Source organism: Agaricus bisporus (assembly GCF_000300575.1).
Source record: "Agaricus bisporus var. bisporus H97 unplaced genomic scaffold AGABI2scaffold_12, whole genome shotgun sequence".
NCBI lineage: Eukaryota > Fungi > Basidiomycota > Agaricomycetes > Agaricales > Agaricaceae > Agaricus > Agaricus bisporus.
Window position 1 is genome coordinate 309,395 of NW_006267347.1, and position 22,242 is coordinate 331,636.

General features: G+C 44.2%; 5 protein-coding genes across 5 annotated transcripts; 2 read left to right on the forward strand and 3 right to left on the reverse strand.

Moving 5' to 3' along the window:
• Window positions 1-3,172: 3,172 nt before the first annotated feature.
• AGABI2DRAFT_121983 (hypothetical protein) lies at window positions 3,173-3,572 on the reverse strand (the record flags this gene model as incomplete). Its single annotated transcript, XM_006456018.1, has 2 exons — window positions 3,173-3,368; window positions 3,427-3,572. 2 exons carry the CDS (start codon window positions 3,570-3,572, stop codon window positions 3,173-3,175), a joined length of 342 nt encoding a protein of 113 aa, XP_006456081.1.
• A 5,409-nt stretch (window positions 3,573-8,981) lies between these two features.
• Window positions 8,982-9,998, reverse strand: AGABI2DRAFT_121985 (hypothetical protein; the record flags this gene model as incomplete). The annotated part of the gene is made up of 1 exon (XM_006456019.1): window positions 8,982-9,998. The coding sequence occupies one exon, from the start codon at window positions 9,996-9,998 to the stop codon at window positions 8,982-8,984; it is 1,017 nt and encodes a 338-aa protein (XP_006456082.1).
• A 287-nt stretch (window positions 9,999-10,285) lies between these two features.
• AGABI2DRAFT_45126 (hypothetical protein) lies at window positions 10,286-10,699 on the reverse strand (the record flags this gene model as incomplete). Its single annotated transcript, XM_006456020.1, has 1 exon — window positions 10,286-10,699. A coding segment is annotated over one exon (414 nt), but the record flags the coding sequence as incomplete, so codon positions are not given.
• Window positions 10,700-18,051: 7,352 nt separating this feature from the next.
• AGABI2DRAFT_45128 (hypothetical protein) lies at window positions 18,052-18,465 on the forward strand (the record flags this gene model as incomplete). Its single annotated transcript, XM_006456021.1, has 1 exon — window positions 18,052-18,465. A coding segment is annotated over one exon (414 nt), but the record flags the coding sequence as incomplete, so codon positions are not given.
• Window positions 18,466-21,064: 2,599 nt separating this feature from the next.
• Window positions 21,065-22,005, forward strand: AGABI2DRAFT_146025 (hypothetical protein; the record flags this gene model as incomplete). The annotated part of the gene is made up of 2 exons (XM_006456022.1): window positions 21,065-21,106; window positions 21,184-22,005. The coding sequence occupies 2 exons, from the start codon at window positions 21,065-21,067 to the stop codon at window positions 22,003-22,005; spliced, it is 864 nt and encodes a 287-aa protein (XP_006456085.1).
• Between the last annotated feature and the right edge of the window lie 237 nt (window positions 22,006-22,242).

Below are 22,242 nucleotides of genomic sequence, written 5' to 3' on the forward strand. Positions count from 1 at the left end.
TTTTGTTAGATCTGAATCTGCCTGCCATTCATGGCAAAAGATGCAATAGGGTTGCACCATGCTGATGGAAACTGCAAGTTGGGAGCTCAAATGAAGAGGTAGTGTAAAATAGTTCACAAAATTCGGCAAATGAAACAGTCCAACTGAGAAATCTTGTATAAAGTGTTGGAAGAAAATGAAGCATTCTGCCAGGTTCTAGCTAGCTACATGACTCTTCAAGGTCAATATGTTGCTGCCGAGCATTTGTTCACACCTAACAATGAACTAGGATTGCCTGTTACAGTATAACATCACAGCATTCTTTTCATCTGTTTAACAAATTCACATCTTGGGCTCATTGTCAAAAAAATCTTTTGAAGCTGTGGCCAGAATTCTGTGATTCATTATTTGATTAATACAATCTTCAAAATACAATATCAGCAGGAAAAAGTCACTTAGCAAAAGAGGGAATGTTGTCTGCAAACTTGGTCAAGAAGGATATTTTTTTGCACAATCTTCCTGTGTTTAAGGTGGAGCAATTTAACCGGCCGTATCCACTTCGCAAAAAATTCATTTGTGAAACTGATGTTATTTGGTCAAGGAACAAGTCTTTCATTTATGACTGTAAACTTCCCAACCCTCATTTACCTTGCAAATCTTTGCAGAAAGATGTCAAAGGAAGAAAGTGAAAGTGGGCAATTTTTTTGCGATGGTGAGTTGGTGTTATTCGTTATCTGTTATAGTGACCCCGGCCCGGTCCTAAGCTGGGGCGTTACGTCGATAGAAATACTCAGAGTTCTAAAGCGTAACAAAGGAGACCTCCTCGATGAATCGAGAAGAGTAACTCAAATGCGCCGTTATAGTACTAAGAGCTTGAGAGTGGTTTATAGAGCTTAGCAATTAAGTCTGACAGTTCAAGTGTATAGTTAGACTAAGACTTTGTATTCAAGTCTCCACCTAACCAAGTAGAAACATTGTTTCTACATGGTGAAGTTGAGCGACTTATATACTTTACAAGTAGTCTATATATATAATTAAGATCAACTTATTTAAGTAATGAGACTCGACTTGGGAACGGCTCGGGAACAATAAAGAAGTTTTCGTAATACTAAAATAGAAAGAAGAACTTCTTCGGAACAAACGATCATTAATTATAGAAAGCTAAATATGTAAAGTAGTCCGGATCATTAAAGCGGATCAATAAGAGATACAAAACAATCACAATCAGAGAAGAGAAATATAAGTACAGTAAAAGGTAAACATAATTGTAATTACAAATGAAGTAATTACCATGAGAAATGTAACCGTAGATGTCACGGTTCATAACATTATCCATAGCGCTACAAAGCACAGCCAATTACTGCATTTTATGGATTTCACTATACAGCAAGTTACAAATACACGGTGGAATATAAGAGTGTGTTTCTCATTATTTGAAAAGCAAGTTTTATTTATTTCAGTTGCAGAAAGAAGACCCTGGGCATCTTTCTCAGATGGGCCTGTCAGCCGGGTCTTGAAAGGCACCTCAGCTCAATTAGGTAAAGAATGTAGTGTTGAAGAGTACTCAGGTTGACACTCACACACTTGTCGATTATGCTGCTAGCTCATGCTTCACAGAATTTTGGCAAATGGTGAAGGTTCTTTTACTAAACAAAATTGCTTTTGATTTCAAAATTTTTATGAAGAAGGTTGGTGAAAGGATGAGAATGGATGGAAATCAGACAATGAGCTTCAAGGAATATAGTCATGGAGAATTCACAATTACAATTGAAGATATGTTCTTTAGGTTTTGCAATGCTGAGTTGGCACCTATTATTGGATAATTCTCTTGATGATTTGGAATTTATTTATTTTGTAGACATGATCATAACAAGTTGCAGCCTCATCAATGGGCAGTTACAATTAGGACATGTGATCTGTCTGTAGCATCTGTTGATGCTGGGGGTCATTTTTACCTCATGGAATATGGTATTCAGATACAAGTTGCTGCAAACACTATCATTGCATAGAAGCTAAAAGATTGGCATGGAACAAGTTTGTTTCTTTTTCAATTCTGGAAATGTAAAAAAGGAATTTCACCAACAGAGTCTTTTGTAACATCCATATACATTCCTAGACTTATTGCTGCCTTGAAAAAATACAAATCTATGGGAGTAGAAGACAAACTTGGAGATAAAGACAACCATAGCAATCACAAAAATGATGCAGTTGTAGAAAAGTTGAGACAATCATCAAGGTTGAAAGAAAAAAAAAGTTATGGTGCAAAAAAGTTGTAGTATTGGAAGAGTTATTATGGAATAGAAGAAAAATGACAAATTCTGTACTTTAGTTAGGTTTCTGGTTCAAAAACTTTGTAGCAGCAATACTAAAATGATTACTATATAATTGAGGAAAGAAAAAATTTCTATAGATTAATTAAAGTAAAGGAGAGAGCACATTTAATTGTCTCATAAAAAAATGGCAAATATGAAAATCGCTTGCTTGAACATGATGAAGAAGTTGAAACTCGACTTCTACAAGTCTTCCATCCAACATTTCATTATAGAAATCCATTGTGCCACATTTATCTGGCATTAAATCATGAAATATATAATCAATAGTCATAGCATGGGCCCAATTCTGCTTGTTTTTGATTAAGAAATGTCAAAAAAAAAACATCTCATGATCAGGGCATGACAACAAAGGTTCAAATTGGATGTCTTCAGTTTGCTCCAATATTTGTTTCAAACCTTGATGCAAGTTTGCTACAGCAGTATCCCAAAGAGAACTCCAGTATTTATTGTTGGTTGGCTGTAGCAAATGCAATGAAATCAATGTCTTGGTGAACATAATTTTGTCATTGGCTAGTGAAGAAGTGCATTTAGTATACTTATTTATATGATGCTGTCCTTCACACTAATATAGAATTTCTCGCTGAATACTCATGGTAGGTGGAATTGTCTATATCAGTGCAAAGGACCGCATCATCCATGCGCAGACAACAGAGACTTCCTTCACACAGGGATAGCTCCAGTCAAAAATCAGAAATATATTTATTATTACGGGGGTTATATCATTGTACACAACAGAGGACGCGACTGATATTCAGTCAAAGAGTTGGGTGACTGGAAGGCTTCTCGCTGTGTCCCCCTGCCACAGCAGAGTCGGCTTCCACCTGGCCATAAATCTCTAGCATTGTGAGATAAACTCCCCATCAAGGTTGCCTCAGATGACCCATGACCTGGTCATAGAGGGCTTTCAACTCATACTGAGGAATAACTTCACAGGTTGATCCCAACATGGGCTTGGAGAGCAATGAGCCAGCCGTTTTTGCTTTCACGATGCCTATTTGAATGAGCGTTGTCAAATGGATATACTTGGAACTTAGGACTGTGATATTAGCACCCATACTGAAGCAAGACATAAATACAGATACGGATTCCATACCATGTTTGTCTGACCATTTACCTCCAAAACCACCCTCTGTGGTGTGCCAAATCATTAGAGGGGAAGATGGGTCCAATATTGCCATAATGAGCGTCGTCAACATAGTTATGAACTGCAGGCGCAATTTCATCCCCTTCTTGTTCGGATTTCCGACCACCCATGGCCATGAACAAATTTTCTGTGTTGTGTCTTCTGCAGTTTGCTCTCTTGGGGCCGAATCCCTCGTTGGACCGTCAAGGCTGATGCGAGGGAGCAGCAGTGTAAATAGGATCGATGATATGAGAGCCAAGTGGTGGCGCCAATTACTGCGAGAATACGCCTCCGCAGCCCAATCATATGTCTCCTCCACATACCCAGTCACAACCTCTATATTTAAATAATACACATGTATTATGTAAACATTATGCAAATGTTACCATAAATTTAATTTACATAGTACTTATGTAATATGTTTTACATATGTAAACTTTATGCGAACAAAAGTCTTGAATTGAGCTTTATTGCATTTTTAATTTACATATGTTTTGAATAGTACACATGTATTATTAAAATAATATTTACAGTAATGTTTGCATAAAGTTTGCATAATACATGTGTACTATTCAAATATAAAGGTTGTAAGTATGTGCAGATGTTAGGCTTGCCCAGGCCTTGTGACACTGGATAGGAAACATTGTCTTGTCCAAATAGAGGTGAAGATGGATCAGCTTCTCTGGGACGTTCCACTCAGATGAGGTGTCATATATTATTGTTTCCATTGCAACTTGTTGGGGCCTGGTCTGCAAGAGGAGTGCATGAGGGAGCTGAGTGGCTCTGTCGGGCATCCTGGCATCAATGATCATCCAATGACGATGAGAAACCATTGTAGGATTGCTCCTAGAATTTTCACCAGGGCAATGCCAAGGAACGAAACGAACCTTCATTGCTCGGAGTCCAGCACCAAGCACAACCTCTATATTTGAGTAATACATATGTTTTATGTAAACATTATGCAAACATTACTGTAAATATAATTTACATAGTACATATGCAATATGTAAAACATATCCAAACTTTATGCAAATAAAAGCCTTAAAATTACATATCATTTACATAGTACATATTTATTATGTAAATTATATTTACGGTAATGTTTGCATAATGTTTGCATAATACATGTGTACTATTCCCCTATATTTCAATAATTCACATGTATTATGCAAACATTATGCAAACATTACCATAATTTTGATTTGCATAGTACATGTATATTATCTAAAACATATCTAAACCTTATGCAAACAATATTCTTAAAATGAACATTACAGTGACGGACAAAACTGTTGCAATGTTTTTAACACCTTAAAAGATACTATTATAGCATGTGACAAACTGACCGTGACATCACGTAATTAACATCATTCGAAAGCCATGCTTCTTGGCTTTAATTCAATAGTAATACCATTATGTAATTCCAAATATTCGTCGAAATACTGGCAATTTACTAACAAAGATGCATTGCAACAGTTTTGTCCCTCTCATTCACCAAGTACAAATCTCTATGTTTAGTACTTAGTATAGCCTCCCTTTGCCTTGATTACAGCTTCTACCCTTCTAGGCATACTCTCTATCAAATTCTGACACACCTCAGGCTTTATATCATTCCACTCCTTATCCACTCTTGTCCAAAGTTCTCCAATTCCCCTAGGTGCTTCTTCATACTCTTCAAGCTTGATTTTGAGGTGGTCCCAGAGATGTCCAATTGGATTGAGATCTGGAGACTGTGCTGGCTATGGCAGCAAATCAATGTTGTTCTCTTTGAACCAGTTTTGGGCCTTTTTAGACTTGTGCTTGGGGTCATTGTCCTGCTGAAATATGAAATCCTCCCTTTCTTTCCCATAATACTCTACACTATCCTCCAGATGTCCTCCAAAATGCTAACATATAGATCAGCATCCATTTTACCTTTAATTTGGCATGCATAGCCACATCCCTCCCAAAACATACAACCCCACATCATCAAAGAACCTCCTCCAAACTTCAAAGTCCCAGACACCAGTCTATCACTCAAGCCTTCTCCATCCCTTTTCCACACCCATTTTCTTCCATCTGACCCCAAACGATTAATCTTTGTTTCATCAGACCATACTATCCTTTTCCAGTCTTCTATAGTCCAGTTTTGACAAGCTAAAGCCCAGTCCAAGCGATCCTTGCGGTGTTTGGCCTTGAGCAAAGGACGTTTAACCTTTACTACAGCCTTCATACCAGCGCGGGAAAGAGTTCTATGTATGGTCTTTGTAGAAGTTGAGTGGGGCAAGCTGTTGGCAAGTAGTCTCTTGACTTGAGAAGCGTTGTCAGCCTTTTGAGAGGTGATTAAGCGAACAGCGTAGCGGGTATCAGAAGATGTAAGCAGTCTAGGACGACCACCTGAGGATATAGCAAGGTTGGGACGGTGCTTGGATCTAATTCTGGATATAGTGGAATGATGTATGCTGGTAGAAGTAGAAATTTCATGAGCTGATGCTCCTGAATCAAGCAAATAAAGGATATGAGAGCGCTGACTTGGAGTGAGGGGCTTCATTGTAAAGAATCATGCCAAAGATGCTCTGTATATATACTCAAAGTGTGGCTGTGCTGACTTTTCATCTTTGTTGAATGTGGCTGTGCTGATTTTTCAAGTCAGTCAACGGAGTCAGGTGACTTTATACTTGGTGAATGAGAGGGACAAAACTGTTGCAATGCATCTTTGTTAGTAAATTGCCAGTATTTCGACGAATATTTGAAATTACATAATGGTATTACTATTGAATTAAAGCCAAGAAGCATAGCTTTCGAATGATGTTAATTATGTGATGTCACGGTCAGTTTGTCACATGCTATAATAGTATCTTTGAAGGTGTTAAAAACATTGCAACGGTTTTGTCCGTCACTGTATTCAATTATTTTTTTACATATGTTTTACATAATATATGTGTACTATGTAAATTACATTTACGGTAATGTTTACATAATATTTTCATAATACACATGTATTATGAAAATATAGAGGTTGTGTAGAGGTTGTGTAAGGAGGCCTGTGATGATACTACCTGCATCGTCACCATCAGGAGCATTAAGGATCCGACTACACTCTGGGATCGCAACCCTCAATGCAGTAAGGAAACTGCCATGTTTCCATAATGGTGCTGCCACTGTCCTCAAACTTGGCTCTGCAGCCTTGATGATGTGAGCGGCGAGCTCTTCGTAAGTCAACTTTGTTGCCGCTATTATCTCGGATGCCCTTGTCTCATTTGGATTGGGAACCAATGCAGTAACAAGCAAGGCCAAAGTGGGGGCATGGTCGCCACCGTAAGACAGTGGGTATTCAGTTTCTTTCCAGTTTTTTAAAGATGTTTGGTGTTGATGTGCATATTCGGAGGAGGGTGCATCAGCAAAAAAGATTTTTTCTTAATTGTTCTTAATTGGTCATTAAGAAACAATTAAGAACGGATACCTTTCTGAATCTTCTTAATGATACTTAGGCCTGTGTATCTTAAGGTTCTTGGAAATGACTTAAAAGTCACTTAAACTGTACTTAGTTGATGTCTTTCTCATAGATATAAAAATATTGACAGAAAGATAGATTAGTAAAAAGTCATATTCAAGTCACTCAAGTACATAATTAAGACACTCAAGGTCAACTAAGACAATAATAAGAAGCTTAAAAGTGAATAAGTCAACAAAGTGATTATATTAGCATAGTAAATACAATACATTGGATACAAACTATACAAAAGGATGAGATGGGAAGATGAGGGAGTGATGATGAGGGAGTAATGATGAGAAAATGAATAGTCTACAAGTAACAAATGAGTATGAAAACTTACAGAGATAGAGAGCACTCACCAGTAACCAAAGAATCCCCAAAATCCTTCCAAATATCCCCTCAAATATCCCCCAAGTATCCCCTCAAATATCTCCCCAAGTATCCCCCTAAATAAGCCTCCAAAAATCCCCCAAAATAGCGTCCAAAATAGGCAAAAAAGCGTCCTAAACTAGCTTAGAATTAGCTGGGAGAGAGCTAGGGAAGGGAAGGGAAGTTACTTACCATATTACAGGCCTGGAGAGCAAGAAAGGGGGAGGGGGAGGATGAGGAGGGGAAGAATGATGGTGGTGATGAGGAAGGATCAACGGTCATACTCGAAACAGAAGTTCAACATGTCACATGACATCACATGACCACTGGACTTGGGATTTTCGAGTCAAAGTTCCTCAAATGATAGGTAGGAGATATTTTCGGGTCATTCCTGCATGGAATTTAATGATCTAAAAGTGTATTCCGATATTTTCAAGGTCGGGGAGTTTGAATATCTAATTAGATTCTTTGTTGGATGAGATTCTAATGAGATATGGCACATTTAACATATGATAAACACAAGACTGCGCTATAGCTTCTCAAATATTGATCAGATAATAAATCTAAAACCAGATCCGAATTCCTGGACCTTGAATACATATATTTGCACTCTTAAAACATGAAAATCGGCGCAGGAACCAGTATAAAACATGACATTCTTGTCATGTTTTTCTATATCTCTAAAACTGGTATGTTTTCCGACTAAAACATACATATAAACTTATGTTCTTTTAATATTTTATGATTTGTCGTGATGTTTCCAGAATTTTCCGGTTAGTAGAGCAGGCTCTACGATGAGTCAATCTGCAGTTGACAATGACCCCCCCCCCTCCCATGATGGAATCTTGATATCTCCATAACGGGTATGTTTTCGACAAAAGCTTATATATAAACTTATGTTTTTTTAATATTCTAAGATTTGTCGTGATTTTTCCGGAATTTTACAGGCAGTAGAACAGAGCATATAATGTAATGTCTCTCTAAACATATTTTATAGTGAACATAAAATTGTCTACACTCGAAAAAGTTGATGATTTAACTTTAAGCTTCTGTTGAAAGATTCTAGTTCTTTTAAACATCCTTTGATCCTTGGTTTTCTCCTTTTTTTCCCTTGAGATAAACATGAATTTAGTTGTTGACAAGGTCAGCTACTTTTAATTTTTTATAGTTCTTTGTTTTCTTATTCTTATCTTTGAGCTATATTTCTAAGAACCATTTAAGTAACAAGGGTGTTCTTGGACTCCTGAAACTTCTTTATAGTCTTAGCCTGTCATTAAGTAATTCCAAGTAGAATTAAGAAAAATGACATTTTGCTGATGACTAGTGGTACAGGTTCAAGAAGCGATGACGGCTCGGTTTCCTCTCTTCTGAATACGCCTCCCATGCTGTTATGACCTTAAAGCAAATGCTCAGGTTGCAGCGAAGGCAAAGACTTGAGGGCGAGTAAGGGGAAGAAGCAAGTTGGTAAAGCGTAGGGAAATACAGAGAGTATCTACGCTTACTTATACTAAGACTATCTACCCGAGGTAACTAACTATAGAACGGGCTGAGTAACCATGACCGAGGTAGATGAGTAATCAGTGAGAAGGAAAGTATAAACTAGGAAGGAGGATGATCAATCATAAGAATAGAAGATTGATCATGAGAAGGAAAAGAAATAACAGGTAACATGAAAGATCAATCAAGGAAACAATAAGAATGATCATGAGAAGGGAAAGACAAACAAGGTAACGTCAAAGAGAAAGTGACATGGGAATGAATGATGGGAGAAGCGTAGTTGGAGAAGAGTATATCCAGGGATATGGAAATGAGTAAGCATGATGACGTCCCTCCTATAGGTTGGTAAATTCATAACACATGCTCTTTCAAACGCAGTAGACACTCTTCCCATAGTTGTTTCTAAATCCTCCGCTGATTCAGACACATTATCTAACATTCTGCCTATATCTCTGCATATCTGTGTCACGTAATCATCTTCCTCCTCCGACCACACTTCAATCTTCCTCTTACACCTCATCTCTAGCTCACTTCCCGAGATTGGCACTTCTATCTGAAGAGGCCGGTGATCCGACCCCCACCTTTCTCTGTCATCCACCTTCACTTTGTAGTGGAATCTTTCTTGGTTGATCAAGGCCGCTGATGCTGCGACCAGGTCAATGACAGATGCTCGCGACTCGGCATTGTCTGGTATCCTCGTTGGTGTCCCTCTGTTAACAGGGTGCACATATTGAATCTCCAAGTCTGTGAACAGTTCCTGAAGCCGCATGAAGGGAGAAGAGGGTCTGATTTGGTTGACCGCTCCTTCATCCCATGTACGATCTTGGATGTTGAAGTCTCCTGCACACAACGATATTTGTGGCAAAGATTCTGTGATCCATCTAAGTTCATGCACCGCCGCATGTGTTTCCCCATCATTGTAGACATTGAGGATGTTGAACTCGTGGGGTATGCCCCTTCGTGGTTGAGGAATGTGCAGAGTGACTAATGATGCATCACGATGCTTGAGGATGTCTGACCGGAGTTGTGGTTTGAAAACATCCAGTCGTCTGTTGATGTATGTAAGCACCCGCCTAGCTGCTCTGGATTCATCTCTGTTGTCGAAAGCTTCCGTGAACGGACGCCACGAGCTATGTAAAGGAGGGCTGCACGCCACGTCACCCTCCTTGTTCTTGGTAGATGGTTGCCTCCTCACACCCTTCCACCCCGGTTCTTGGAACATGATGATGTCCACATATCCAGCACATTTATCCAATACGATAGAGGTGGTTTCCCAACTCTTACGTGCATTGAATGATAAAATAGTCAAGTATTGTAACGACCGTGGTGCAGATTGTTTAGGTCTGCTAATAATATTAATTTCTCTTTCTGTTGTACAATTCATTCGGAAGAGGATGGGATTTCAATAATTTGCTCATCATCAAGTTGACAAGCTTGGTGGATAGTTCGGCACCTGTTGTCACGCTTCTCCCTTTCAATAGCCATATCCGTAGCGCGCCTTTGATCATGCCACGAAATACTGTTCTGGTGTCGCTTGTATGTACACTTGGTGGAGTCGGCAGTGTGATTGCCCTTGCAATTGATGCACTTTATCTCGTGCTTGCACTCTCCTGTCCAGTCATCCTTCTTCCTTGCCGCTCCGCAACATGTAGCAAACAAGGTGTGGTTCTTGGTCATGTGGGGTTGACCGCATCGGGCGCACAGTTGATGGCTGAGGCGACACCGGGATGTTCCGTGGTTCCATTTCCAACACTTCTGACACTGTGGAACGAACTCTCTCTGTCTAGCGTATTCTACTTTAATAAGCTTTCCTCGGATATGATATACTTTGTTGACTAAGTCTTTCGTACGCGACCCAGTCTTTGAATCCCAAACATCTACAAACGCGACCGCCATGTCCCTTGATCCTCGAGATCTGACAACAGCTGGCCTTCTGACACATTCCAAGCCACGGAATTGATCTACAAATCCCATAGCTTCAATTACTTGATCACCCGTAAGGATATCCTCCGGTCGTTTGTTGTACTGGCTGGTATAATAATTGAAGCCCTTCAGAATCAAATGGGCAACTGATTGCGGAGCATTGGGAAGGTCGCTGTCCCCTTCAGGGAGCTCTACTTCCAACGCTTTGTATAATGACTCTCTTATCAACATGAACCCCTGTTTAGACGGTACTAAGTTAAGATAAAAGTGAACTACATTTTTAAATAAGCGACCATTTTGGACCCTCATCTGTGATTTGTGGAAAACCAGATACCTGTTCATGGCATTTACGATCTTTCCCATATCTCCGAAACGTTCCGGTTGGACGATATGAGAAAATGCGAACTGAGCGGACTTCCGATTGAGTCCACCAGTGATTCCTTGGGCGGCTTTTTGAGCCGCGAGCGCCTTCTTTGACTTTGGCACGATGACTTCGTTCGAGCTCGGTGGCGTGTTGACCACCGGGGCTACTGCTTTCAAGGCGTCCTGCATCGTCATCTCAGGACACTGTTCTTTCAATGCTTTTGCCCACTGTATAGTTTCTTCCATGACAATGGGAGCGGGGGCGGTAGGCGCCGCAGACTGTTTAGCAGCCTGGGCATAGGATTTGGGGGCGACACATGCTGCGAACGCACGCGCGTTATTCTTCTTGGTAACCACCGACAGCTTAATTGGCATATATGAGGAAACTGGCTTACCTTGTTGGCCAGTTTTTGAGGGTTGAACAAACGGTTTGGGAACTGTACTGATCTTGATGGGTGACGCGATCACCGGCGAGGTGGTGACCAGATGTTGTGTAGTAGGGGGAAGAGGGGAGGCCTTTTCCTTGCCTTTAGTGGCGGCCGGAATCCTTGGTGGTGACGCATCGACTTCCATATGAGTCGGAGCGTTTGTTGGGGTAGGGATGGGGGTCGGTGCAAACTTGACGTTCTTCACCGGCGGGGGAGGGGGAATATCAACTGGAGTTTGATATGTAGCCGCTTCTCGGATGGCTGACGCAATAGACATATGTCCTACATTGACGTCTGCCCACTCCGAGTTGATAATCCTGCTTACAAATAAAGCGAGTTCCTTGGCGATGACGTCCGGGTTTGTCGCCATCCTAGGTGTGACACGGGCCATGCTGTTGAGGATCCCGTTTAGGTTTTCTCTGAAGCCCAGGATTTGGTCTTCAGTGAAGGTCCATGGCTCGGGCGGAAGGTCGGGTGATGAGCTCCGAATCTCTTCATCTACAATTTCGCCAACTATCTCCTTCGACTTGTTGACATTCTCTTCGAAATGGTTTGATGACATACTGACGCCTGTCATGACGTGGCTGTCCGTGTCGTTAGCCACTCGGACTTTGAGCGCGTAGGCTTCGGCTTCGGTAATTTTCATTACCCGAGGCGTGGTGGGAGTCTTGTCCAAATCTGGCAAGACCTCGTGTGTACGGGGAGGTGTACGCGTGTCCTTCAACGCAGGGTGGTCCAGGAGTGCTGGAGAGGGAGTGGGGAACCCGTACGTTGACTGGGACGCATTGAGGGGGGATGGGAGGGGCGGAGTCGTCATGAGTTCCGCTGGGAGAGTTGAGAACTGATTCCAAAGGTTAGAATCAGTCTGGCTGGGTACGTCGGCAGCCTTTGCGTCGTCATTTTCTTCATTGCTACTCTCTTCAACTTCCTCTTCATCCGAGTCATCTGCATTCCTTCTGGCCCTCACAATCTCCTCTCTCATCTCGTCAAGTTCCTTCTCATATTCCTGCGACGTGGGAACGATCTCTTCATCTGCTCGTTCCATGAGCATCTTCTCTTTTCGGGCAATTTCTTTGAACCCGGCTATAATGAAGTTCTTCCTCTTCGGTTTGGGCGACCCAAGAGACTTGATAGAAGTCTTAGCAGCACTGTATGCTCCAGCAAACATGGAGCGGGTACTGCGTTTGGAAGCAAAGCTTCGAACTGAGCCTGTCAGAGACGACGGGCGGGATGGGCGGGCGGGGTACTGTTAGAGTGTGAGCAAGCAGTCTACACTTGGTTGTTGATGGACTTAGAGATATCCGGGTGTTGTAGTCACATGATAGCTTAGTTATGTATGGTTGAACTCCCCTGTGGACGCTTCAGAGGCCTTAGCTTCTTACAGTGTATCCACAGGTGAGTACAAGTTATTAGAACACAATACAGCTTCTTACAGTGTATCCACAGTTTGTCCTTGGGATTGCTCAGTCAGTTCCTATCCGTTTGACTCGCTTCTAGGCTCGTTAGGATTACCACTGCAACCGCTATCGTTCTACATTTAACTGGTTATGGGCCCCAGCTTCTAACAGCCTTCAAAACACGTTTTTTGCCACCTTCTACCATTTTCCCCTCTATATCTCAACTTCTATCCCTTCCCCTGCACTCAAATCGACGTCTATGACCTCGCAATCGCGCACACACGCTTCCTATGCCTGGGACACCACTTCAACGCGTTTTGGCGCGTCTTCGACACATCTGAGAGCCTCTACATCGACCACAACTCCCTCTGGCAGCCATACACCCTCTCCACACTATCTGGGACCGATTTCCAGCCCTAAGAACGTGTCAATCGCTTGTTCCTTTTGTGGGAGGGTAGGGCACATGCCTAGGAGGTGCAGGAAGCGAAAGAACGCGAGAAAACGCGCTCAGGAGCGCTCCAGACTGCCTGGAACATCTAAAAGTAATGTCAAAGGGCCACTTGGCCATCTGAGTGGGATAGGTGCAGCTCTTCCAGCTGTCAAGACACCACCCACTCCTCCTGGGGATGTTTCTACTGGTTCTGGCTCTCCTGGCTCTGATATTCCACTGAGAGCATCCGCTCTTGGTGCTTATTCCTCTCCCTCATCCTCTCCCTCATCATCTTCCTCACCATCCTCGCCACTACAGCTTGATGCTGACTTTTTCTGGCTGGCTGATACTGGTGCTACATCCCACATGACTCCTCACCGCCATTGGTTCAAATCCTACTCCCCTCATCGCATCCCTATCCGCCTTGCTGACAACTCTACTGTCTATTCAGCTGGTGTAGGGTCTGTTGTCTTTCAACCGGTGGTGAATGGAAAAGAGACTAGAGCGGTCGAGTTTACAAGAGTCCTTCATGTTCCTGACCTCAGGAGTAATCTCTTATCATGTCTCTACCTTGCCCGACACAAGGGCTTCAATATCACCATCTCTGCTCATTCTATTGACTTCAAATACCAAGGGATTTCGCTTTTCACGGCCACTATCCATTCCAACAACTCTGCTGAGCTCGATGGCTCAACTGTGACTTCTGAGACTGCTTTCTCTGTCTCTACCCTCCCGGTTGACCTCTCACTATGGCACCGCTGCTTCATTCATCACAACTAAGCTGATGTGAAGTCTATGATCAGTAAGGATCTAGTTTCCGGGCTCAAACTCGAGTCTAACTCGTCCCCTGACTCTATCTGTGAGCCGTGTCTAGCTGGCAAGATGCATTCTCTCCCTTTTCCCTCCTCCTTGAATCACAATCGCTCCCCTCTCGAGCTGGTGCATTCAGATCTTCACGGACCACTCCCAGTCGCTTCACACTCAGGCTACAAGTACTGGATCACCTTTATTGACAATGCGACGCGTTTCCGGGCTGTATATCTGCTCAAAACTAAGTCGGAGGCATTTGAAGCCGTCAAAGTCTACAAATCCTGGGCCGAGACTCAACTCGGAGTCAAACTGCGGGCTCTACAGGATGATAAGGGTGGCGAGTATATGTCTAAGGCCTTCATAAGCTTTACTGAGCTTGCTGGCATCGAGAGACGTCACTCGACTCGGAACCGGCCTCAACAGAATGGTCTTGCTGAACGTGCTAATAGGACTATGGGAGAGAGGATCACTGCTATGCTCTCAGAATCTCGGCTACCTACTTCATTCTGGGGTGAATGTATCTCGTCTATGGTCCATGTCTGGAATATGCTTCCTACTGCTTCGCTTTCGGGCACTACTCCCTTCCAAGCTTTCTATAAGCGAAAACCTGATGTCTCACATCTCCGGGTATGGGGGTGCACTTCATATGTCCATGTACAATGAGATAAGCGCAATTCTCTCCAGCCTCACTACGAGAAGTGTGTCTTTGTAGGCTATCCGGCTGGCTACAAAGGCTGGAAGTTCTACAACCCAGTCACAAAGCAAACCGTGATCTCCGAGAGAGCTGACTTTGACGAGAGATACTTTCTGGGCACTTCTAAAGCCCAACTCGATGCTGTTCCATCATTTGCTTGCCTACCAGAGCCACTACAAACTCCTAATGATACATCATCACACTCGGGACTGCCACCTCTACAGGATGAAGGGGGTGATAATCACTTCCCTCCTGCTCGTCCTAAGACTCCCACTCCGTCCACTTCAGTTCCTCCTGAAGAGAAGCCAGTTCTACCTTTACCACCTCTCCCGCTGATTCCTCCAGTAATTCCTCCCTTTATTCCTCCAGTCACTCCTCCACAAATCCATGCACCACTTCCCGTCACTCCTACTGCCGGAGCGCCTCTTGAGCCCCCTCACGTTCCTAGACGTACTGGGCGAGTTCGGAAGCCTCCTGGTCAATGGTGGAAGCTCAAACAACCAGACATAGCTGGCAATGATTCTGACTCAGATGATGAAGCTGCTCTGCTAGCTGACTCTGAGTTCTGTGAAGTCAAGTTTGCTGGAGCTGTCTCAGGTGCTGATCCCCGGAGTTATAGACTAGCTATGAAGTCTCCTGACTCGGATTGCTGGACTGAGGCTTGTAACACTGAGATATTCAATCTCGAGGCTAATGGGACTGGGGAGCTCATGGAACTGCCTCCAGGCAAGAAGGTAGTCAACTCCATTCCTTCTTTGTCTCTTACCACCACCTTCCCCTTTGGGACATTGGTGTGGATGTGCACTTTAGTTGGAATACATATTGTTTCTAAGGGATAACGCTTGATAACTCACGACCCCTCCAGTTTTCTCATGTATGGATGATCACCGCGATCGCCCGTGCCCCGCCCGCCCATCCTGCCCGTCGTCGCCGTCGGGCTCAGTTCGTAGTTCTACTTCCAAGTGTAGCACTCGCCCCAGAATCTCAGTAGCATTCAGTGCTGCTAAGACTTCTATCAAGTCTCTTGGGTCGCCCAAACCGAAGAGAAGAAATTTCATCGAAGCAGGGTTCGAAGAACTTGCAGCTAAAGAGAAGACGCTCATGGAACAAGCAGAATTAGAGATCGTTCCCACATCACAGGAGAGTGAGAAGGAGCTTGAGGAACTCAAGGAAGAGAGACTTGCTTTGAGAAGGTACGCAGAGGACTCGGATGAAGAGGAAGTTGAAGAGAGCAGCGATGAAGAAAACGACGACGCAAAGGCCGCCGCCGTACCCAGCCAGACTGAGTCTAATATTTGGAATCAGTTTTCGACCCCCCCAGGACAACTCCGCCCCTCCCTTCTCCCATTGATGCATCCCAGTCGACGTACGGGATCCCCACTCCCTCCCCAGCACTCCTGGACCACCCCGCTTTGAAGGACGCGTGTACACCTCCCCGTACACACGAGGTCTTGCCAGATTTGGACAAGACTCCCACCACGCCCCGGGTAATGAAAATTACCGAGGCCAAAGCTTATGCGCTTAAAGTCTGAGCAGCAAATGACTCGGACAGTCATATCATGACAGGCGTCAGCATGTCATCAAATCAGTTTGAAGAAAATGTCAACAAGTCGAAGGAGATAGTTGGCGAAATTGTAGATGAAGAGATTCGGAGCTCGTCGCCTGACCTTCCGTCCGAGCCATGGACGTTCACTGATGACCAAATCCTGGGCTTCAGAGAAAACCTAAACGGGATCCTCAACAGCATGGCCCGTATCACACCTAGGATGGCAACCAACCCGGACACCATCGCCAGAGAGCTTGCTTTATTTGTAAGCAGGATCATCAACTCGGAGTGGGCAGACGTCAATGTTGGACATATGTCCATTGCGTCAGCCATCAGAGAAGCGGCAACTTTCCAGACTCCAGTCGACATTCCCCCTCCCCCGCCGGTTAAGAACATCAAGTTTGCGCCGACCCCCATCCCTACCCCAACAAGCGCTCCGACTCCCATGGAAGTCAATGTGTCACCACCAAGGATCACAGCTTCTGCCAAAGGCAAGAAAAAGGCCTCCCCTCTTCCCCCTACTCCGCAACATCCGGTCACCACCTCGCCGGTGGCCGCGTCACCCATCAAGATCAGTGCGGTTCCCAAACCGCTGGTCCAACCCTCAAAGACTGGCAAACAAGGTAAGCCAGTCACCTCATATATGCCAATTAAGCTGTCGGTGGTTACCAAGCCGACAGCGACTAACGAGACGCTAGCGGGAGTCACGCCCCGTATGCCCGAGTCCGGTTCCAGCCGGCAAGCTAAGGGCAGAGACACTAGCGGGAGTAACGCCCCGTCCGCCAGTGCAGTTCCTGCTGCCGGTAGGAGTCGAGACGCTAGCGGGAGTAACGCCCCGTCGAACCCGCCCAAGAGCGGTAAAGGTGCCCCAGGTAAGTCGGGGGCATCTACCACAGCAGAACACGGAAACCGATCTGGTCCTCCCCCCGTACCCCTCCATTCTAAACCAAACGCCCTCTCCAGGAGCGCTGAGATGAAGAACAACGCGCGTGCGTTCGCTGCACGTGTCGCCCCCAAATCCTATGCCCAGGCTGCTAAACAGTCTGCGGCGCCTACTGCCCCCGCTGCCATTGTCATGGAAGAAACTATACAGTGGGCAAAAGCATTAAAAGAACAGTGCCCTGAGATGACAATGCAGGACGCTTTGAGAGCAGTAGCTCCAGTGGTCAACACGCCACTGAGCTCGAACGAAGTTATTGTGCCAAAGTCGAAGAAGGCGCTCGCGGCTCAAAAAGCTGCCCAAGGAATCACGGGTGGACTCAATCGGAAGTCCGCTCAGTTCGCATTTTCTCATATCGTCCAACCGGAACGTTTCGGAGATATGGGAAAGATCGTAAATGCCATGAACAGGTATCTGGTTTTCCACAAATCACAGATGAGGGTCCAAAATGGTCGCTTATTTAAAAATGTAGTTCACTTTTATCTTAACTTAGTACCGTCTAAACAGGGGTTCATGTTGATAAGAGAGTCATTATACAAAGCGTTGGAAGTAGAGCTCCCTGAAGGGGACAGCGACCTTCCCAATGCTCCGCAATCAGTTGCCCATTTGATTCTGAAGGGCTTCAATTATTATACCAGCCAGTACAACAAACGACCGGAGGATATCCTTACGGGTGATCAAGTAATTGAAGCTATGGGATTTGTAGATCAATTCCGTGGCTTGGAATGTGTCAGAAGGCCAGCTGTTGTCAGATCTCGAGGATCAAGGGACATGGCGGTCGCGTTTGTAGATGTTTGGGATTCAAAGACTGGGTCGCGTACGAAAGACTTAGTCAACAAAGTATATCATATCCGAGGAAAGCTTATTAAAGTAGAATACGCTAGACAGAGAGAGTTCGTTCCACAGTGTCAGAAGTGTTGGAAATGGAACCACGGAACATCCCGGTGTCGCCTCAGCCATCAACTGTGCGCCCGATGCGGTCAACCCCACATGACCAAGAACCACACCTTGTTTGCTACATGTTGCGGAGCGGCAAGGAAGAAGGATGACTGGACAGGAGAGTGCAAGCACGAGATAAAGTGCATCAATTGCAAGGGCAATCACACTGCCGACTCCACCAAGTGTACATACAAGCGACACCAGAACAGTATTTCGTGGCATGATCAAAGGCGCGCTACGGATATGGCTATTGAAAGGGAGAAGCGTGACAACAGGTGCCGAACTATCCACCAAGCTTGTCAACTTGATGATGAGCAAATTATTGAAATCCCATCCTCTTCCGAATGAATTGTACAACAGAAAGAGAAATTAATATTATTAGCAGACCTAAACAATCTGCACCACGGTCGTTACAATACTTGACTATTTTATCATTCAATGCACGTAAGAGTTGGGAAACCACCTCTATCGTATTGGATAAATGTGCTGGATATGTGGACATCATCATGTTCCAAGAACCGGGGTGGAAGGGTGTGAGGAGGCAACCATCTACCAAGAACAAGGAGGGTGACGTGGCGTGCAGCCCTCCTTTACATAGCTCGTGGCGTCCGTTCATGGAAGCTTTCAACAACAGAGATGAATCCAGAGCAGCTAGGCGGGTGCTTACATACATCAACAGATGACTGGATGTTTTCAAACCACAACTCCGGTCAGACATCCTCAAGCATCGTGACACATCATTAGTCACTTTGCACATTCCTCAACCGCGTAGGGGCATACCCCACGAATTCAACATCCTCAATGTCTACAATGATGGGGAAACACATGCGGCGGTGCATGAACTTAGACGGATCACGGAATCTTTGCCACGGATATCGTTGTGCGCAGGAGACTTCAACATCCAAGATCGTACATGGGACGAAGGAGCAGTCAATCAAATTAGACCCTCTTCTCCCTTCATGAGACTTCAGGAACTGTTCACAGACCTGGAAATTCAATACATGCATCCTGTTAATAGAGGAACACCAACGAGGATACCAGATGATGCCGATTCACGAGCATCTGTCATTGACTTGGTCGCAGCATCAGCGGCCTTGTTCAACCAAGAAGGATTCCACTACAAAGTAAAGGTGGATGACAGAGAGAGGTGGGGGTTGGACCACCGGCCTCTTCAGATAGAGGTACCGATCTCGGGGAGTGAGCCAGAGATGAGATGTAAGAGAAAGATAGAAGCGTGGTCGGAGGAGGAAGACGACTACGTGACACAGATATGCGGGGACTTGGGCAGAATGTTAGACAATGTATCTGAATCAGCGGAGGATTTGGAAACAACTATGGGAAGAGTGTCTACTGCATTCGAAAGAGCATGGGATGCGTATTCAGAAGAGAGGAAACCGAGTTGTCACGGAAAGAAGTGGTGGAATGAGGATTGTAAGAAGGCGTACCAGGAGATGGGAGAGAATGGTGGGCCTAGAAACAGAGAAATGCGTAACAAGATGAGGAAGACTCTGCGCATAGCGAGGAGGCAATACTTTGACAAACAGATTCATAGTATGGCAAGTGATAGGAAGAGACCATGGGACTTAATGCCGTGGACCAGAGAGAGGAAGATGCCAGTGGTGGAGGCAATCCTAGATAGTGAGGGAAAGTCGTGCAACAATGAGGAGAAGTTGTTTGAAACCCTTCACAATACGTACAATGCGGCGGATAACAGAGAAGTCGATATGAGCAGCATGTATAGAGAGCTAGAAGAATTTGAAGAGAGGGAATGGGTGAAGTTCTCAGTTCAAGAATTTCACGACGCGCTCAAGAATTGTGCCAAAAACACCTGGGCCAGACCACGTCTCTTGGAGATTGTGGAAGCGATTTGCGACAGATGACACAGTCTGCCAATTCGTCACAAAGATAGCTAATGCCTGTTTTGATACTGGGTATTGGCCTCAACACTTCAAACAGTCCATTTCGGTGATCATTCCGAAACCGGGCAAACCGTCATACAACAAGGCTAAATCGTTCAGGCCTATCGTCTTACTCAATACGATGGGGAAACTTATCGAGAAAATGATCACGCGGAGGCTTCAGTTTGAGAGTATTGAAGCCGGTGTCATTCATTCTTGTCAAACGGGGGGTATACTTCAAAGATCGGTCGAGGATGCAGCAGTCGCATTGACACATCATGTCCGTATGGCGTGGGCAAAGAAAAAGGTGACTTCAGTTTTGGCTTTTGACGTAGCACAATTCTTTCCTTCTTTAAATCATAACGTTCTTTCAAAAATTTTCAAACATTTTGGATTTTCGGCTAGTGTAGTTTCTTTTTTCTCAAATTATCTTGTAGGAAGAAAGACTCAATATTCCATAGACAATATCACTTCTCCATTATTTAATAGTAATGTAGGGGTTGGACAAGGTAGCGCACTGTCGCCTATACTCTCTGCTCTGTATATAGCGCCATGTTTTCATTTACTGGACAAATGGGTCAAGGACGAGGAGGACCGCATTCATTTTCCTTTAATCTCTTTGCTTTCTTTTGTAGACAATGGACTTCTTGTTGCTACGGGGGATTGTAGAATGGACACTCATGATACTCTAAAAGAGGCGTATGCCCAAATGACTTCCATTTTCAAGGACTTCGGCCTGGTTATGGAACACACAAAGACGGAATTATTCAATTTTGCGGACTCCGCCCGTAACAAAAACTCACCAAACCCCAGCATCAACTTGGGAGTGGCTCCTTTCACCCGCGAATCTCCATGTGTCCCCAAAGATGTATGGAGATATCTCGGAATAATGTTTGATCGCAATTTGACTTTTCGCGACCATGTCAAATTCTATTCCACCAAGTCGGTCTCTGCAGTTCGCTGTATGAAATCGCTTGGAAACTCCAACCAAGGATTGACGCCGAAACAAAAGCGCCTCCTCTACATATCATGCATCCAGCCAATAGCGACTTTTGGACTACGCTGTTGGTACAAACCGGGAACGAGAGCATTCAAAACTAACCTTAAGATGCTCCGTCTCACACACAATCAAGGCGCGCGCTGGATTACAGGCACGTTCAGAACTTCTCCTATGGGAGCCATGTCGGCCGTGGCTGGTCTCATGCCTCTCCACCTCCAACTCAAGAAGCTGTTTGAGAGATCGGTCATCCGCATCAATACGCTTCACCCGCACCATCCCGTTCTTTCATTTTTGGAACAGCGAAAAGCCAAAGGATCAACCCTACATCCCAACGCCTTGGAACGCAAGTCCAAGACAATCCGTAAAGTCATCAAGTCGCCTCTTGACTCGGTGATTGATAACCCTTCCTCAGAGATTTTCGACCCCCTCTCTGAACATATCAAACCTGGACATCGGCTTGTGGACCGACATCCAGACAAAGTCAAATTCGTGCTCATGCCAAAGAATTGCAAAGACAGAGACGAATACCACAGCAACTTGAACCTTGCTCCAGTAGCGGAACCGAACGCTCTGCATTTGTTCACAGCAGGCGTCAAACACAAGTTCGACCCGAGCATACCTGTGCTGCATCGAACTCACTTGCATATCGCGCTTGTCACAGTCTTCAAAGGACAAGCCATCACATCTAAAACGAGGGCCGCCGGAAGGCGGGTCAATGATGAAACAATTGTCGCATGGTCTACATTTCTGGCATTAATCAAAGCACACAAGAAGCTTCAAAAGGGATGGCCTATTTCCAAGGTCGTTCTTTACACTACGTCACAGTTGATTGTCAAGAACTTGCACAACCTTTATATTTGAATAGTACATATGTATTATGCAAACTTTATGCAAACATTACCGTAAATATTATTTTAATAATACATGTGTATTATTTAAAACATATGTAAATTAAAAATGCAATAAAGCTCAATTTAAGACTTTTGTTTGCATAAAGTTTAAATATGTAAAACATATTACATATGTACTATGTAAATTAAAATTACGGTAACATTTGCATAATGTTTACATAATACATGTGTATTATTTAAATATAGA